The sequence below is a fragment of the Amblyomma mixtum genome, chromosome 7, assembly GCF_055824585.1.
Source record: "Amblyomma mixtum isolate Tamu chromosome 7, ASM5582458v1, whole genome shotgun sequence".
In the NCBI taxonomy this organism is placed as follows: domain Eukaryota; kingdom Metazoa; phylum Arthropoda; class Arachnida; order Ixodida; family Ixodidae; genus Amblyomma; species Amblyomma mixtum.
In genome coordinates, this window is record NC_143018.1 from 53,108,541 (window position 1) to 53,126,956 (window position 18,416).

The 18,416-nt window shown below is 46.4% G+C and overlaps 1 protein-coding gene across 2 annotated transcripts in view; it reads right to left on the bottom strand.

The window, feature by feature from the left end:
* LOC149336094 (uncharacterized) overlaps positions 1–18,416 on the bottom strand; it is a 250,884-nt gene that overhangs the window by 64,933 nt on the left and 167,535 nt on the right. For both annotated transcript variants that reach the window (XM_089554654.1, XM_089554653.1), the window contains exon 2: positions 3,699–3,925. In XM_089554654.1, the coding sequence (XP_089410780.1) occupies positions 3,699–3,746 (48 nt within the window). In that variant the 5' untranslated portion in view covers positions 3,747–3,925. The remainder of the gene's footprint in view (positions 1–3,698; positions 3,926–18,416) is intronic.

The following is an 18,416-nucleotide window of genomic DNA, read 5'->3' on the forward strand; positions in this document are numbered from 1 at the left end:
TCTTCGGTCAAAATGGGCACGGAGTTGCAGTTAGCAAGGTGGACTTCGCCTTCCTGCTCAAATGCGCCTTCGTTGCGGGAGGAAAATGATCGGGACCAGGTTGATTTCAGCGCTGTTCCACTTTTCTGACTAAGAAATACGCATAAAAGTCAATATTATCAGTGAGGCAAACTACGACGCTCGTGAGTGCTAAAAACCAATTGGTACATAGAGGTCACTCGACTAAACGCTCTAAATGATCCATAATCAGTATATTTAAGACAACAAATGAGTTCGCTCCATAGGTTGTACTAAAATCCAAGTACAGCATAAACCAGAAAGCATTATCAAAACCAATTCTCATCCATCTAGCTGTAAATTGTTCCTTCTGATACTTCCCTGCAGTTTGCTACTTCATTGCGAGCAATGTTCTTATCCTTTAGAGCCTTTTTCACTGAAGGGTACATATGTACACTTAATTTAGCTGGAATAACGCCATGGGAAACTTTTTCGTCAGGCTGTCAATACGTCCTGCCTCTGAGAATCAATCTGCTCTGTCGCTGCGGCCACAGTCGTTTTGAGTCGCAAAAGATGGATGGTACGTACGGAACTTTCGCTACCATCACCTATCAACGTATACGGCAAATATTAATAATTTCATTTTACTTTCAGTATTATTTTGGTTTTTGCGAACTGCTCCTATCTCATATGACTAAGTTTGGAATGATAATGCTGTAAGCTTGAAATCAACAGGAGACAGCGCTGCTTCCTTTATAGAACGCAAGTGGGGTTGGCTGTACATACATAGCATGACATAACCACAGCCGTCATCGTCGCCTTCTTCACTCTTCAGGACAAAAACGCCTCCACATTTCCACCTCCGTCGCTTTCAGCCCCAACAGAGACTGCATCTTCGAGAGCACGGGGGCGCTGATGGCACTCACTAAGCAGTCGATGAAGCGCTGGTATTAGAATATAACGCTGGTAGGTTCAATCATCGACAGTATTAGCAATTATTGCTTCTTTTTTGCTCTATTCTTTAATAATGCATGCCGCATAGTTCCCAAGCTGGCCAATATCGGTGTTTTGAAATATTTACGACATGTCTCTTCAAAAAAACCGACTGCCTTTCATGTCGCGAAAAGTTTCCGCCTCAGGCAAACTACAAATAACAACGAAAGAAGACGCATCAGTTTTACTTATGTCAGATAAAGACTCCTAGCTTCGCAAATGAATCTCAGCAAAGATGCACCCGGAGGGCTGTTTCTAGAAAAAAAGTTTGGCGTCGACGATAGTTCCCGACAATCTTCCTGCGATACTGCTGTTTTCTTCAGCATGCAGCCTCCGGGCTTTCTCGCAGACTTTGCTGGCTGGTGCACTGGTTCCTTTGCTCTCAACGTCACCGTCTTGCCTATTTTGCGTTGCAAGTCTCTGCCGCTGACGGGATAAGTTGTTAGCCGGGAGTCGCTGCCAAGAGACCCGCCCGTGACGTCAACACACATCGCTCCGCTGCGCAGTATGCAGCGCAGGCAAGCGGAAAACTGAAGAAGAGTGAAGACGCGTAGACTTCGGCCTGGCAGTGCCTAAATAGGAACATCGCAGCAGTTTGAGAGCTATTGAAGAAAAAAAACTGCGAACGACACGAACACGCTCTGGATACTGAAAGAGGACGATGCTCAGAAGAGCCTTGAACATGCTGGGCGAAGTTTCCATCGCGAAGCAAAGTACATCGCCTTCTTCTGAGTTCTTCACGGCATTTTGTTTGCTTTGCGATTGCCTGCAGGGGAAGAACCGAGCTCTCGAAATAATTGCTCGCTTTCCAGAATGCCCTATTTGGAGAAGCCGTTGCGAAAGGGATGCAGAGTTGAGCCCGGTGAAATGATCTTCCTGCCCCGTTTTTTTTCTTTTTTTGCTGAAAGTTTCTTTCATTGCGCTCTTCGGAGTTCTTGTTGTATAGTGCCTGTCGCTCACGAGAAGCCGGGATATGCCCAGATAAAAAAAAAAGAATTATTTTTATTCCTGGCCTAAGTTCCCATTTAGTAACCGGTGTCCTGTTGCTCTTCCAAGCTTAGTAGGGAGTTTCATAATATCGTGCTTATTCTGCTCTACCAAATTGGAAGACGGCAGAAACTTGACTAATAAAGAAGCAGCCGTTTTATGAGTTCTCTCCAGGCAGCGAAGAAAACTCACGAACTTCATATTCTCACTAGTCTCAAGACACTACTTCTAGAAGATTAAAAAATAAGCAAAAAGATTAAGAAGGAAGTTCGTCGACTATTCGTCAATAACAAACACAAGTTTCACACTTTCGAAAACTGAAATCGTTCCGCCGATGTTTTTCAGCATTGCCATCTGCATTTTTTTTTTGTTTATTAAGCGCTGTCTGCTGCAAGTTTTCGCAAGAACTCTGAAGATGCTTTTAAGATTGGTTATTTCTTATTGCTTGGACAAGATCGTAGACCTGCGACGTTCAAAGCAGGTTGTCGCTGAGCTCCAACACTCGCACGGCGGGGGAAGGCAGCGTACAATTTTGGACGCCGAGTAGCAATAGAGGCGACCGGATGAAATGTTTCGCCCGCTTGCTAGAAAATGGCTCGGCTCGAAGGGATTGCAGAAAGATGATCCGCCTTCATCCAACAGCTTGCTCGGTGCCGGAGAGGCAGTCTACTGAGCTGCGCAATACATTGAGAGAATCAGTCGCTCTCAGCTACGGTCCGCCCGCGCGTATCGCCCAGCCTGCCGAAAACAGCTGGCGCGCAAATCGAGTTGCGAACGAATCAGCGGGACATACAGCGTTCTGATTTTGCAACTACAACCTGCTCGAACTGCCAAAGAGTTCAGCCGTGGAAGACGCGCTAGTGCATCGTAGAGGCCTTTGACCTACGCCTCTTGCTTGCTCAATCAATCTGGTATAATGTATAAGTAGTTAACAAAGTATTAGTCAAGCATGTGTGTTGCTTCTGCTGGGGTTAGATAGCACATGTCTCCGAAGTACTGGCATTACTGTAACACAGACTTATGGTTTACGTAATCACAGGCCAACGTTGGTAGATTTTGCGATACATGAAGTAAATGTGGACGTTATTTATAACGTCCTGATAATCTCTAGGGTCGTATTTTTAACAAACCATCCCCAATTTGACTCTTCACTTCTCGCCTATGGGTAATTTACGCCTGTTATACCGAGGCGGACGACTGATGTGCCTTGTTCTGAAGAAACGAGCTCAAAAAACACAACAGACAAGAAAAAAGCGGAACACGACGGACAGCAATGCTAAGGCAGAAGGCGACGCTATGAAATGAGGCGAAGAAAGGAGATGAACCGACTAGCCCGGCTGAGTCCGTTTCCAGAACTTGTGAACATTTTCTGGACGCCAGCAGACTGCAGCACGACATGTAATCGGTGCAACCAGCTGTTGGCTGAACACATCTTTGAATTACTTTCGGCAGTTCATCTGAATGACGCAAGCAGCAGGACAATATGCTCGCCGTCGATCTTATCCACAATCATAGGGATAAATTTTGATTCTTGAGCCGTATGTAGAGTTTCGCTACTGAGAATGATCAGAAACCTCCATATGATTGCATCTACTCTTTACGAACGCTTCAAGCGGCAGCCACTATTAAATATTCCAGAGAGGGCACAGAAGGGCCCAAATGGCCCCTCTTAGCCGTGTACTGTCTTCCAGTGTGCCCCTTGCTACCCTCGTGGCACCCACCTCGTATTTGTCGCCGACCTTCCGGGTGATGGGTCGCGCGGTGGTCATGTTCCCCGTGATGTGGTTCAGGTGGAAATAGCTGGAGTCCTTGACGTCCAGCAGGCTGTAGGCGACGGGCTTGCCGGGCGCCGACTCGTCAAGCGCTCGCACGGTGGTCACGTGCACGCCAGCCGGCGCGTTCTCGTGCACGCGCGGGTCGTGGAACGGGGACCAGAACACCAGCACGCCTGCATCACGCAATGGGAAAAGGAGGAAGGGGAAGAGGACAGAAGCCCGTTAGTGCGTGTCCAGGGCACCTCAAATTTATTGCACGTAGCAAGAAGAATGTTTTACTGTAAAAGCACCAAAAGCCTCATCGAGAAGAAAATGTCGTCGGTCATAAAAATCGCTGATTGGCTCTAGGCATGAGACGTCATCAGACGTGGTAATTACCAATGCCTGAAGAGAACTGACGTCACTAGATCGGAAGTGACGCGCCTTCTGGTAAAGGTACCAACATCTTCTAATGTTATAACATAGTAACAACTTCGCAACATATTCTAATGTTATCGCACGATGTGATTTGGTACCCCTAAGAAAATTTTTGAGAAGCTAAGGATGTAATTGAGGAACAAAAGGAAAAAAGCTCGGATTAGAGAATGCAATGAAGATAATAACAGCCAACTGGCAATTAACATAAAATACTACGTAGGGAGAAAATTGTGGTATCAGTAGCAGATATCCTATTGCCAATTGGCGTGATAAAATTGATTCCACGCTACAGACGGGTATAGAAAAGTAGGTCATTATCGTAAGTACTTAATTGCAGCGCATTTTTAGCAGTTACCGACGGACTCGCCGCGGCATCTGAGTAGCTCTGGCGTTCGCCTAGTGAACCGAAGATTGCAAGACAGAATCCCATCCGAGGCAGACACGCATTTGGATGGAGGCGAAATGCGAAAACATTCGTATGCTGTGCGATGTTAGCCCGCGCTATGTAACCCCGGGTGGCCAAAGTTATTCCGGAGTCGTCTATTACGGTGTCATTTAAAATAGCGTTTTAAATTTTGGCGGCAGGACAAAGAAGGAACATATAGACGCCGCACAGAGGCTGAACATAGATTTATGAACGGAGAGTGAACTGATTTTCTTAAGTCAGGATTTTAGCGGGGTTAAGGTTGTGGCGGCTTGCGCAGAACAAGGCTAATGGAAAACCACTAGTGGAAGCTATTGTCCTGACGTGGATGCACTGATTTCGGCCACCTTAAAGTGTTAACGTGGACAAAGCTGAAACAATTCATGTTAACTAAACACAACATCGACAAGGTGCTCGCCAGTTCGACCCAAGGTTAGTCATGTTGCATGCTTTCAGGGGCGTTGTCAACTTTGATAAATTACGTTGGTTGGACGAGGGATGTAACATAAAGCCGCAGGACACTCTTCACCCGCATGGTTCATAAGTAAACAATCTTTCTTTTTTTTTTTTGGGGGGGGGGGGGGGTGGATTTCTGGCCCTGACCGAGCACCTGCTGGTCACAGCATCATGACATGTCATATCGTAAGAGACAGGTGCCGCATTACGTAATACTCTCTATTCGATGACTGCCGTAATTCTCAGCCGGGGTGATTTTTGTTCTGTTTAAAAAGCTAACAAGATTCAAAGTATAAACCAGAACTATCACCTCTTCTGAGAGCTCTTTCAAAATTTTTCGCTTTGTTCTTCAAATGAAGCGTCCAATCGCTACAACGCAATGTCCTTATGTGGGCATTTTCTTTACCTCTCTCTCGAACATTTTTGCGCACAGTCAGCACCGAAACGTCAAAGATGCCTCAACGCTGCATCGAAACGGCAGTCATTAGGTTGGGTAAGAAAGCCCTTTTTTTCCTTCTTTCGTCAATGAAACAGTTCGGTAAGTTTGGAAGTCAAGATGCAATTCAGTAGAAAGTATAAAAAAGAAAGCTGCTGAGCTCCCCAGTTCGCCCTCCCTGAAGTCTAAATTTCGTCCATTTTATTTTTATTTTTTTCTATACGTTTCCCAAGTGGTGAAATGATTGAGACAAAAAAGAATGCGAGCGCAGCACACGTGAGCAGGGTTTACAGTTACGCAACTACAGCAACGCTAGTTGCAACATACCTTGTCCAAGCAAGCCCAGGAAGAGGCTAAGAAAACTTAGCTTTCTTTCTCCTATCCTTCATTAAGAAAGTAACCCAACCCTAGAAGAACAAATCCGAAGAGCACATTTTTGTTTCGTAACAACAACTTGCTGTAGTAAGTACATTACAGCTCCAGATCACGTAGCACATTCCCCCCTCACCGCAAAAGAAATGAGACTGGAAAGATGAAAACATACATCAAATGTGCGGAAAGAAGCCACCAAAACAAAGACCCAGCCAGCACACGCTGTCTCAGCCGACCTACACGAGAAAGTAGGCCGTCATAGAGAAGTTCAAGAGAAGCTCGCCACGGCAGTTTGTGCGCACACAAAACAAACATTGGAGCAGAGAAATGAGATACGAGATCATTAATATGACAGCGATTGACGAAGACAAGATTAAAACAATAGTGGACGCTCAATTAAATCGAGGCGGCTCAGCGCGTTGCCAATGACAACGAATGCAGCTTGTTCATTTCCTTGATTGCAGCGTGGATTGTAGGGTCGGTGTGTGTGTGTTTGCGTGGCGGGGGGGGGGGGGGGGGGGGATATTTTTTACCGAAGGATGGCGGAAAAGGTTTCGACAGGATCTTATCTCTACGTTTGCAGCCCCGAGATCCTGTACAGCATTCCAAAAGGTAGACATGGCGGCGGCGTGCGCTACTAACCACTGCATTCAACAGAGTGACTCGTTCGGTACAACCGTTTCTGATCAGCCAGAACCGTTGCTTGGTTAATAGCCGTACCCAATGCGGGCACCAGGACAACAGTACTCCGTCTTGCATTTTGAACGTAGTGGAGAGAAATTTACGAGGTTTACGCAGGGCCCTCAAAACTGTGCACAAGATTAGTGCCGATAAATCTTAGAGTGTCTCGCCGTCTCATCAGGCAGCCAGGGTATCTGGAAATACGAAAATTACACCGACCATTCCTGTCAAAATCTGACGTTTTGCAACAACACAGCAACCTGTTTTGTGAGCCTAACGGTGGCTTCGTAGGCGTCTAGGTTTCAACTGTTTCACATCAAAGTTGTTTTTCCGTCTGGTTTTCGGTTCTATGCTTTGCACTGTGTCGATCAGCAACTCGAGTGATTTCTTTTCATTCTTAATACACTTACAAGAATGCAGTTAGTCTTACTCCCACATTCACCAGGCTGCTGGCTTGCTTTATTGTACTTGATAACACCTTGCCAACATAGGAATGGACGCAGTCCAAAGGAATGCTGACGCTCCCGATGGTTAATGGTTAATGGTTAGTGGTAGTTTCATGAACCCAACAAATTTTGAGATAAGATATAACTTTTGTGAGTGAGGCACGCCTCCTACTTCCAGTTTCATGCCCATGAATCAGATGCGAGCTCCTACCTTGCAAACGCTCTACGCGTGATGATAGGCAACAAGCGTAAGGTAGGATCATGAGAATTTCTGCTGCGTGTTGTGAAAGCGCCTAAGCGATAGGGTTCTGTTTTCTTTCGTTGACCCGACGCTGGAAAGAAGAAGAGCTCTCCAGCGGTGTGTCACCGGTCGTTGTAGTGCGGGCGAGCTGTCTTATCTGGCTGGCGTCAGCCCCGCAAGGGATTAAAAATACGGGTATCAACGGAGGCGCATTGCGTTAGTCGGTACTGCGTGGCTGAAGAGACTGGCTTTGAAAACAGGTGATGTTGCAAGACTTGAGTTTTTTTTTTTTTTTTTTGTAAGGAGGACGAGAGAAACAAGGGAGAAGCTTAGGCTCACGCCTGTCAGATTGGCTTCTTGTAGCCTATCGATTTCTTTGAGGCTGTAGTGTAAGGCTGTAACTCTCAGTGCTGCAGAGCTTACATGTACGTAGCACTGCAGCGCAATGCCACCCAATTTAGGATTTGTAAATAATGGCGCTCACTTCAAAGGATTTATTAGACAGTTTCGGCGGGGCACATCAGATTAAATGAAGAGAATGGATAGAATAAGCAGTCATTCTTTAAGCTGAAAATTTTATTTTAGTTGCCCGGCTGTCTAATTTGCTTTTTTTCTATTCTTTCTTCTTTTAATTTTTACCGTTTTTCTGAATCAGGTAATTTTTTATTTATTTATTTTTACCAAGCGCTTGCGGTGCACGCAGCAGCTGTGGACGCTGCGTAAGTCAAATGTCTATTTCCAGTCTACAGGGCGTATCATTTAAAAAAAACGGTGGGCGTATACAAGGGAACCTTCCGACGCCCCTAAATGCATTATAAATGAAACAAACGTTGACAGGAATTTTCATCTCTTCCTCTTGTGAGCATGTAATAAGATATAAGTAGCATTTGGTCCATTACCTAGCAGCTGTTTTTGTTTTAATTTTTTATGAACTGTCACCTCCACTCAAACTCCACAAACTAGTCGCTTCTTACTTCAGCAGGAGACTATTCTGACCGGCGCCCACCTTAAAGACAACTTTCTTTAGGTTAAGCAGGCGACGCTGGCCGCGAGCGCCAATGGACACCCGCCCCAGGGAAGACCACCCGGTGCTCAAGGCACCATCCTCTAATGCGCATCCTTGATGGAAATGAAGTTTCATTCATTCATTCATTCATTCATTCATTCATTCATTCATTCATTCATTCATTACCAGACTTCTTATACTCCAAAAAACTGCTAAACTTTTGAGAACTGTGAATTTTAATGTCGGCATTCCTAAAGACGGTTTACTTCATGAATTTTCATTAACCGCCAGCACTGGTGTGTCAGTGTGTAGCGAAGTTCGGTTATACGCGTCGAGAGACGCCTGAGCGAGACGAAGTCGAGCAGAACACGGCATGCAACGCAGTGGGAGCCGCACTTATAGCGACAAAGGAGACGAAATTATACCATTATTTTTCTTGGTGGGGCTCCCGGATGAGAATCGGGCTGGCTAATGAATCAGGGAGTGATGACGCATGCCTCGTAGTAGTGCTGTGGCACCTCAATCACAATGCCGAAAGGACGGTGAACAGGACAATCTGCAATTCATATTTGTTCCCGATTTGTTGCTTCTGCCATTACGCTCAATTAGCTCTGGGTGCCAGGCTTGTTAATGAGAAACGCAGCTTTCCTTGCAAACACGAAACAGTCTGAACTTCAACAACGAGCTCATTTAGGCTGCCTCCCGAAGTCCTGTTTATAAGAAACATTAAGACGAAATAAACTTCCCTACTATGCCATTCCCACACAGCCAAGTAAAGCACGCGCAGTCAGCTAATGATCTCTTGGCACTGACAACTGCAGTGCACCGGCTTTTGGTGAGTTGCGAAACCCGCACTGAACCCATGTTGTTCCAACCCACCAACATGCGTTGTAGGCTGCTCTGGGTTTAGCCCTATCTATTAGACGGTTACTCTCAGCTTACCAAGCTGAAAACGTCCGTGTTCAGCAACAGATGTGCGTGCTCAATTTGCAAGTCCAATCTTTCCCCACTTTATACCCTCTTTTTCCCAAGTCTGTCGAGCTGTACAGAGGACAGTACCTTCGGTAGACACGCGGATATTTCCTGTGACATAACACTCAAATAAAGGAACGTGTGCGACTGAGCTCCCATTCATGAAAACTGTTAGGAAGGCGTTGTAAAGGCGAGGAAACGTGTGACTGCTAGTACTGTTTTCTTCGTGGCAGTCGTTCTATTTCTAAGCTAAGTTAAAAGCACTCTTCACGGGTAACTAGTGCCTTCAGCTACTGCCTGCACACCAGAAAATTCACGATGTTTCTCATGTGAAATAACCAGATCATGTGGTTTTATTGAAAGCGAAGAGCCCACATGCGAGAAAATATATAGTCACGGCAATGAAGTATGTACGGTGAAAAAAAAAAAAAAAACATTCGCGACTGCGATGATTTGCTTTCGGCATACTGATCTGTGCAAATCTAATCTCAATCTACACCTCGAACACAACGACTCAATACTGCATGCATTAAAGTGGTGTGCGAATCTGCTTGCATGGAATATGTACAAATATAGAACGTGAAGTTCGGAAGCACTCCAGAGCAGAAACCCATAAGCACGGAGAACGACTATCGACGAAAAGAAGCAAGAAATACCGAGTAAGAAAAGATAATTTACGGCAGCCTAGTGAAGGAAGCGACGGCATGCGACAAGGTTGGCCACGAGTAAAAACTCACCGTTGCAGCCTGCGTCACATCAACGCGCTGCAGTTATCAGGGACCCTCTGGGATGTTTTCGAGTAACATCGTAGGTAGCAATGTAAAGATAAAAAAAATGCCGCGTCTGAGGGGGAGCAAGTGCGCAGCGGAAGTCTACATTTCAAAAGGCTGGAAGGAGGTCCGGAGTGGTTGTCTCCAAGAATGACTGGAACAAAACGAACCAAGAAAATGCGCCGACATGAATCAGCCGAGCTTTTTCGCAAGCGTTGAAGCGTATCTTGATGTGGACATGTTTAACTCTGAATAACTGGAACAAAAAAGAGCAGCTAACTCACATTGTATATTGCTGCGAGGTTCAAAGCGATGCCGTACTGATGATAACAAAAATTAAAAAGAACACAGCACATCGTAAGCAACCTGCGAGTCAGAAAGTGTGCTTTCGCCGGCTGTCTAATGCGAAGCCTGAGAAGAAGCCGAGAAGGTAGGGCTTGGAAGCGCAGCTTGAAACCTTCTTTCCCAGGCAGGTGCCTAATTTATTTGTGCGCAGTTGTTCGGAACTCTTCGGAACTGTCCGGAATTGTTCGTGTCTCAGCGCCTTCGACGTGCATAGAACTGCAGTTGCGCGCATGGTGTGAACTTTGGAGCCCCGGGGGTAACCTCATATTTTGTTTCTTGCCTTTGGGCATAGGAAAGCTTGAGCCCTGCAGAGAAGACTCAGAGGTCTATAAGTCTGAGCGTTGCTTCAAGAAATACTGTCGCTCCGGATGTGATTGACTTTACAGCAGCATCAACGCGTGTCAAGGATATCCCTCCGCTGAAAAGTGCTGCAACAACGAGCTGTGTGATCTGTACGCTTCACGAAGGTTTTACAGGTATCATGCCCTCTAGTACGCACATGCTCCACACTGCACAGTGCTAGCATAACGGCACAGAGTCTATCACACTTGTCTAGATAGCTCGAGCGATGTGCTGGGGAGCGAATGAAGTTGAATCTTATAGCAGCTGCTTCGCTGGGGGTAAAGCGCTGGTGCCTGCGTGGTGCACATGTCTATTAGGCTACTGCCGAGCGCAAGTATTATCAGTGAAAGTCAATGCCTACTTTATAATTTCGCATTATTTCCACCGGACGGCACCACTAGAGCGCTCTAGACAAGTGTGATCAACTCTGTACACAGAATGGCAGGATTGGAATGACGCACTGGCATAACGTTTCGCCGGCACTGCATGTCCGCAGGTCATAGTTAAGTATAGAATTTAACTTTTATGCCAGGATTCATTCCGCAGAAAGAAACAATTGGAGCCACCTTTGCGAGCATTGCAGATTTTTTATAGGCATATTGTACGAAAATAACGGTCGCTGCGAGGTGCCACCGTTGTTTCAGTATACGCTGCAGCAACACCTGGAACAAAGACTTCAAAGTAGTGTGACTCCGTCGGCGCTGGTTCACAACAGTGTTCTTCCATCGAATACTGCAACTCCGCGCACATATTTAATGCGCCTCTCCACGAAGCCTCTTGTGTAACCCGACAGAAGAACAGTCAGAGTGCCGTGTGAGAATAAACAACCCCGGAAGAGAGGATCCAATTCAATGCGCATCACTCCACGTCAGCGAATCCCCGATTTTTTTTTCGCCTTTTAATATTCAGCTCCCGTCTCTACAGCGTTGCCAGCATTGGAAACGTTACGCAACCGACTGGCATATATGCATCAGTGAGCAGCGTCAATGCTGCAGCTCTTTTCTTTCAGAGATTTACTTCTCCATACATTTGATGTTGTTTAAAAATTTAAAGCCGACTTCAAACCATAAGTGCGCCTTATAAAACGAAGAATGAAAGGCTGGCACCGGATGACACCCTTTCTACGACTCCTCTTGGACGGAATTTAATTTTTTTTTTGCTCAGTCCATTCCGTCCGTTGCTTTGCCACGCAAGAAGATGTATGAGATTTTAATGTTACGAAAGATGCACTCTGTCAGATGTATTTGTGTATTTGTTTGAAGGGTTTAAACCAAATGAAGCACAGCTCTGATAGAGCTTGAAATCGGATGAAGGACGGAGAAGCAGTGTCACGTGCGTCTCTTGACGGCCATGAGCTTCGGAGTAAACAAGGTTCCGATGAACCTCGCGAAAAATAATTGGAGCGTCCAAGGCAGAAACGCGACAAAAGACAAAGCGATACGCGAAGTAAATCAGATTAGATCTTGGGCGTTTGCACATCTGAATATGTTTTTGAACAAAGAGGAGGAAAGGAGTGTATTCAGATGCGCATTACTCGTTATAAATGCATGCAAAAAAGCAAGGATGGCGCATTTCTCGTTTCAAAATAACAGCTGCGTGTAAAGTGAAGGCATATGATTTCATAAAAGTTTCTACTGATCAAAATTATAAGATGTTCGAAGGGAAAGAGGTGAAAATACGTCGAGTTGATCAACAGAAAATCACTAACTGGATTGTCGGCCATCTTATAGATATTTACTGCAAAGGAACACCTATGGGGAGGCTTGAGCACAAAGAAAGCACATGGATGTTCCGTAGCGATTTACGCTGCCTGTGATTTAAGAAAACATATTTCTCCACACTGCTTTATCAGTTCTGCTGCCTGCGTTGAACATTATTCTAATACGCAGTTAAGCGCATATGAACGCAGTTTCAGTGGTCTAAATAGTTATGAAATAATTGTTATGTGTAGAAGCAAAACGCGACATTATCTTTTAATAAGAAAATAGATTTGCTCCCCCAGATTGCTGCCGCTAACGCTGCTAGTGGGGCTAGTTGGTTTAGACTCTTCGCTTCTGATGACGATGTTGACGGATTTTTATGGCGCAAGGGCACCTGTGGCCACAGAGAGCCATGGCACAAGGTATTTTCTTCTACTCAATGCGGGGTGAAAGACTCATTTCCCTAGCATTTCACACTAAAGAAGCCGAGCACCAGGCCAGGGGAAGCTTGTACTCGTTGTATCACCGATGGGTACTTAGCAGAGCTGGGGTTCGAACCCCGCACCTTCCGCATCAGAGGCGGATGCTCAGACCACTATGCCACCGCTACGGTTGCCTCTTCATTTCTCCGAAAGGGGTTTGTGGTTACAAAAGGAGACAAAACACAATCGATTGTCGTTACTCTTCCGCATTTTCTCCTTCCTAACCTAAAAGCACCTTGCAGAAACGAAGATGCTTGTTTGCGGTGAAAGGATAAAAGTAAGAAAAAACCACAATAGGTAGTGGAGAATTAGTTCGCATTTCACTGCTTATATATTGCAACATGACTCGCTTAACTTACAGCTCCAAACGAACTTCGCTCGAGGAAAAAGATGGAGACGATGCATGCCAGGGCAATAAGGAGTCTTCTCATTTCTTCATAAAATATTTTTGCCCCCAGGCGGACACACTTCAGAAAGCGCGACCAGCATTCTGATGAAAAGCAGGGAGAGACTGTCCCCTGTCCCAGCAGTGCCACTGCTGAACCGGAAAGTGACGGAAGGCTTCGCTGTGGCACTTTCTTCTGTGGGCAGGCATGATGTGACTCTCGAATGAAGCGGAGTGAGCCAGGAACAAGGGCGACAACGGCGGGAAGATGTGAGGCTAACCTCAGAAGTCGAAAACTCGCTTTGTCAGGACGTTCCGCCTCCGCTACAGGGAGTGAAAAAACAGCCGATACATCAGCCAATGGACTGCTGGGATTCAAGGACATCACTCGCTGTTTCCTCCCACGAGGAGCGCCTTGAGATAGATTACTCCACCTCATCTCCACCGAGAAGGCGTCCATAGCGTATCAGGAGAGATGAAAGCGACTTAATATCTATATAATAGCATGTCACCTTCTATAGTGCATGCATATTTTGTCTCGTTCTGCCATCTGCAGAACATCACAAATAAACTCGATGCTGATAATCCGATAAGACAACTTTTGCAAACTCCAACGATAAAGCAGCAGTGAGAAACGGCCGGAAACGCTTTCGCGTCTGACAGCCTTCACCACCGATGACGTAGCGTCTGCGTAGGGAATGAGTAAGCCGTTGACGAATGGTGTGAGGAAGCCTGTAATCGGGATATGTGTGAAATTTATCTCGCCCACTACGGCCTGCGGTGAAACGTCACCGGCTTCTACGTGGCTCGTTTCAATGCATGAGTCCGAAGTAGAGGAACGGACTCCCCAGAAACGAGTACAGCTTTGCCCGCGCAGTGTAAGCGCGGCGCGAATGAACATACAAGGAATGGAGGACTGGCCAAGGTTACTCATGCTCGGCGCCAGGTGTAGGCACGCCTTTGAAGTTGCAAGCTGCGGGCGCCTTCGCAACACGGTAACTAAGCGCAAATTCCGGGTCGAACATATTGAGGACACTTTTGCACACGGTGCCCAGCATCAGCATCGTATGCGCGTTCATCGAAATCTTTGTCTACGGATAGAAAAAAAAAATCATACAGCGAGCAAATCATGCGACGTCCACCTTATTTGCAAGCAGTCTGGCGCGAGACGAGCCCTCGAGTTGGCGTCGGAGCTACCTCGAGATCCTCTAGAAGCCATTCGAGGGGAGGTTGGTTTCTGAAACGAAAAATAGGCCTCGAGGGCCGATTGGAAAAGAAGTACGAGTCGAGGCGTGCTTTCTAAAGCGGCCGTAAGCCTTTCTTTTCCCGCTTTGCGCTTTCTTCCTTATATCTTCCTATTTCAGGATGAAGTCTTGGCGCAAGGCAGCCTGATAGCTGCGCGTTCAAGGGCCGGGAATTCAGCACAAAGGGCGCGTTGGAGGAAGTCAAAGTGGAAATCCCCGCAACTCCCTCCTGCGAGGCTCTGCAGCATACGTGCGCCGCTGTTTATCGGAGTGTGGCGGTGTGAAGACTTCGGCAAGAAGGGGAGCTCAGAAGAGGGTGGAGATGGTGGCTGAAGAGAGACCTTCGTGCTTCGTACCCTTACACTCCTTCCTCTCCACTGCTGATCAATGCGCATAATTCATGGCATGGTCCTGCGTCTCGCGGCTGACTTTAAATAACAGAGAGAGTCGCAAGCTCCAGCAACACGAACACAAGGAAAAGAAGAATCGCGCCACTACTTTTATTCTTTGTTTCCTTTCCTCTTTTTTTGCCCCCAAAGTTCTTCTTCTCGGCGTCAAATTCTTTATGATCGTCTCCTTCACATTCACCCCTTGTAGTTTTTGTCCCTCGCCCCACTACCCCTGCTTTTTTTTTTTTTGTTGTCCTAGAAATTTTTAAGTTCCGTCCAGCCTGCCTCGGTTACACAAACGAACTTCGCGAAACCAGCTCTTCTTTAACTCTCCATCGACCCTTCCTTCCCCGCTTTTCTTTGTTCGTACGTCGCCGTCCTCTTATTTTGCTTTCTAGAACGTGCTGTCTCACCGCCACCCCGCATCGGTGATGTCTAGCGCGTCCTTAAGTCTCTCACGAGGGGAATAAGACGAGCGCCGGTTCAAAGTGCCCAAGTGTGCCGCCTGCGCAGGTACCTCTGCTCTTCAATGAAGGAGCTTCGGACGTGTCACCTCTCTGCAGCTCTGCTCTTGCTTGCTTGCCGTCTGCAGTTGTTTCTGTAAGGTGTTTGGCTTCTTTTTATTGATTTTTTTTTTATATAAGGAGCATAGAGAGGCGAAAGTTCCGAGGGGGCGAGGGAGATGATAAGAGCGGCGAAGCAGACGCAAATTGCACAGCAGACGGTATCAAAGCGTAGCGCGGGGCAGCAGGCGACTTGCGAGTGGCGGCTGTAGAGGGGACTTTTTGCACCGCTCTCATGTCTTCTGCCAACTGAGCGTCGAAGGAAACGCATATTCGCTCCGGTTCCTTTTGCGTTCGCCGGCTTAACCCCGTCAGAAGAAAAAAAAAAGGGAGAGCGTGGGTGTGCTCGGACGGTAAACGCTTTCAGTACACCACTTTTTTCTTGTCCCGTTCTGCCTTTTGGTTTCTTTATATTTGCGATGTCTTCCGTTCGAAATAAGAGGGCACCGTTATCTGGAGGTGGTGAAGAGCCACAGCAAACCTCAAGCTTCAAGCTTCGAAATGAGAAAATGGCGCGTCCTAGACGCACCCCGTACGCTGCCCCCCTAATCTGCATACAAAGGCGTGTTGAACTGTCGCGCTGAGGCGCAATTGTGGCGTTTCTCGGTTCAGCAAACCGGCGTTTTAGCTTCAAAGGCTCAAAACTACTTTTCTACTTTCCATGTTTGTTCTGTTTTCTATCTTTCTCTCGCTAAACTTGTTTCCTTCCGTCTATTGTTAAAATCTCTCCCTTCTAGAGTCCCTTTCTGTCGTGAAAAGCGGGACATGAGGCGCGCGGAATGTTGTTATCTTTTTCTTTTCTTTCCCTTTGTTTTTGGTAAGGAATGGGTGGTGGAGAGGAATCTTAAGTTCGAGAACGAGCCGAGAAACTTGTGAAGGGCATTCGGGAAGCAGATGGTGAAGGATGCTGTTTCTTCCAACTAGCACACGAGCGTCGTTTGTCACGGGCATTTGACGTCGCGTCAGACCCGACCCTTGACGATGGACGTTATAAACAATGCCTGTCCCGCGTGCATGCCTCCTGAATGTCTCACTTTTCTGTCTTTCATATATACTTTTCCTTGTATTCGTGGACCTGGCACGTTCTTGAAACAAAAAAAGGTCGGTTTGAGTACTTCGGCGAAATCCGAATTAGGTGTGCTAGCACTTTGGTTCAGGTGTTCGAATCCATTGTTCACGGATGGAAGTCTATCGCATAGCGATAATTGCTTAATGCCCATGTATGCTGAATTGGTCTATCTCTACATTCAAAAACCCCTGCGAGTCCTCGTACCACTCCTAGGGTAGTAGTGCGGCGGTTAAACGATGCCCCACTGCCCTGCGACGGCAGGTGCTGCCAATGGTGGGCCTTGTGAGACACAGATTGCTTGCTCTACCCGTGCAACCTTTCGTGCAACCAAACGCACGGCGGTGCAGTGCGGGGAATGACCACTACATATTAAGTGCTATCGCGCAGAAAAAAAAAAACTCATCAATTTCGCTCACACACTGCCACAGTCCGTGGGTTAACTTCGGTGCACCTTGGTATGCTGCTGCTATTCGAACTCCTATTATTCCTTTTTGTGCCGGTCCTAGATGCTTGCCTCCTTGTTAACATCAGGAGATGGTATACGATTACTGCTTTCTTCCATCGAGGCTTCGCTAAATATAATAGCGGCTCCTTGTTTCCCTCCACATCACCCTGTGTTTTCCTTCATTTAATAAGGAAGCAGGCGTTCAATAACATTGTCTTCTATATCTTTACCTTCGTCTTCCTCCATATTATTGTGTTTCATCTCCCCTTTTTATTCCTTCCTTCTCCGCAGATACCAATATGCGATACGCTGCAACCCATTTCTCGAAGTTTCGTCTTGATGCACTTGCCTCGCAAGTATTCCGGAATAAGCCCTCTGTTTCTCTTCATACATCGCTTCTCATGGGTTCCCTATTTATCCCTTTTTTCCCTCATCGCGTGCTTCATAATCTCCAAACAGTTCTTGATCGTAATCTGCTGCTATACCCTTCGTGAAGAAGGGAGACGCCGTGCTCAGGGCAGAGCCTTTTAGAATTGGTTTCTCTCTCGCACTGCGATCAAGTGTTTGTTTCTGTTGTATCCCTAAGTTTCGTTTGCAAACTCTTCCTACTTTCTCTTGCCCGCGCGCCTTCACTGTGCCGGTAGGCTTTTGTAGAGGCACTCAGGAACCAGGAAATTTATTTCCGTTGTGCAGAAGCTGCCGTTGCCTCCCCATCGCCTTTTCTTCCGTACTCCCAAATTTCCAGATGTCGATATCCTATATGAAGTCGCTGCTTTCGACATGCAGTGCCAGAAAAAAAAACTCACCTAGGCATTCGCTTTTGCGCTGCGTTCATCTCCTGCTGTGTTTTCATACTACACTGCTTTCCCTTACCATGTGTGACATGTAAGGAACTGATTTAATACAACCAACAAAATTCACTCTACAGATCAGCTAGATAAGGGGTGTTCAAAGTGCACATCGTAATTATGTTAGTTTCGCCCATCTGTTTTTAGTCCTTCCTTAAAACTTTGGTCTAAATTCTCTTTGCCTTTCTGGGCATTCCATTATTCCTGTGCACTGGTTTCTTTTCCCGAAGAAGACTGCACGAAAAATCAGAGATTTCCTTGAAGCACAGCATGTAGAAAGTCCTTTCCTGTTTCTTCCTTCAATATTTCTCGGAAGCGATTTTCTCTGATCTGGCAGGTTTTTCTCCTTCTTTTTTGAACCACAATGCTTCCCCCTAGATACAGGTCATTTCCCTATCCCAATCCAGTTCGTTTTTTCTCTATAGCACGATCTTTCGTCTTTCCGACTATACTTCTCCGGGGTCTTTTCCTCTCATGCACGGGAACACGCAGGGCAGACTTTCCAATGCCGTTCGTTTCTCCCAGCTTTGTCATAAACTGTGAATCCCTCTTTTTGAACAGAATACGCACAGCAGAATAAGAAAAGAAACAGCCTCTGCGCCACACAAGCTTTCGGTGTTAGCCTGGGAGA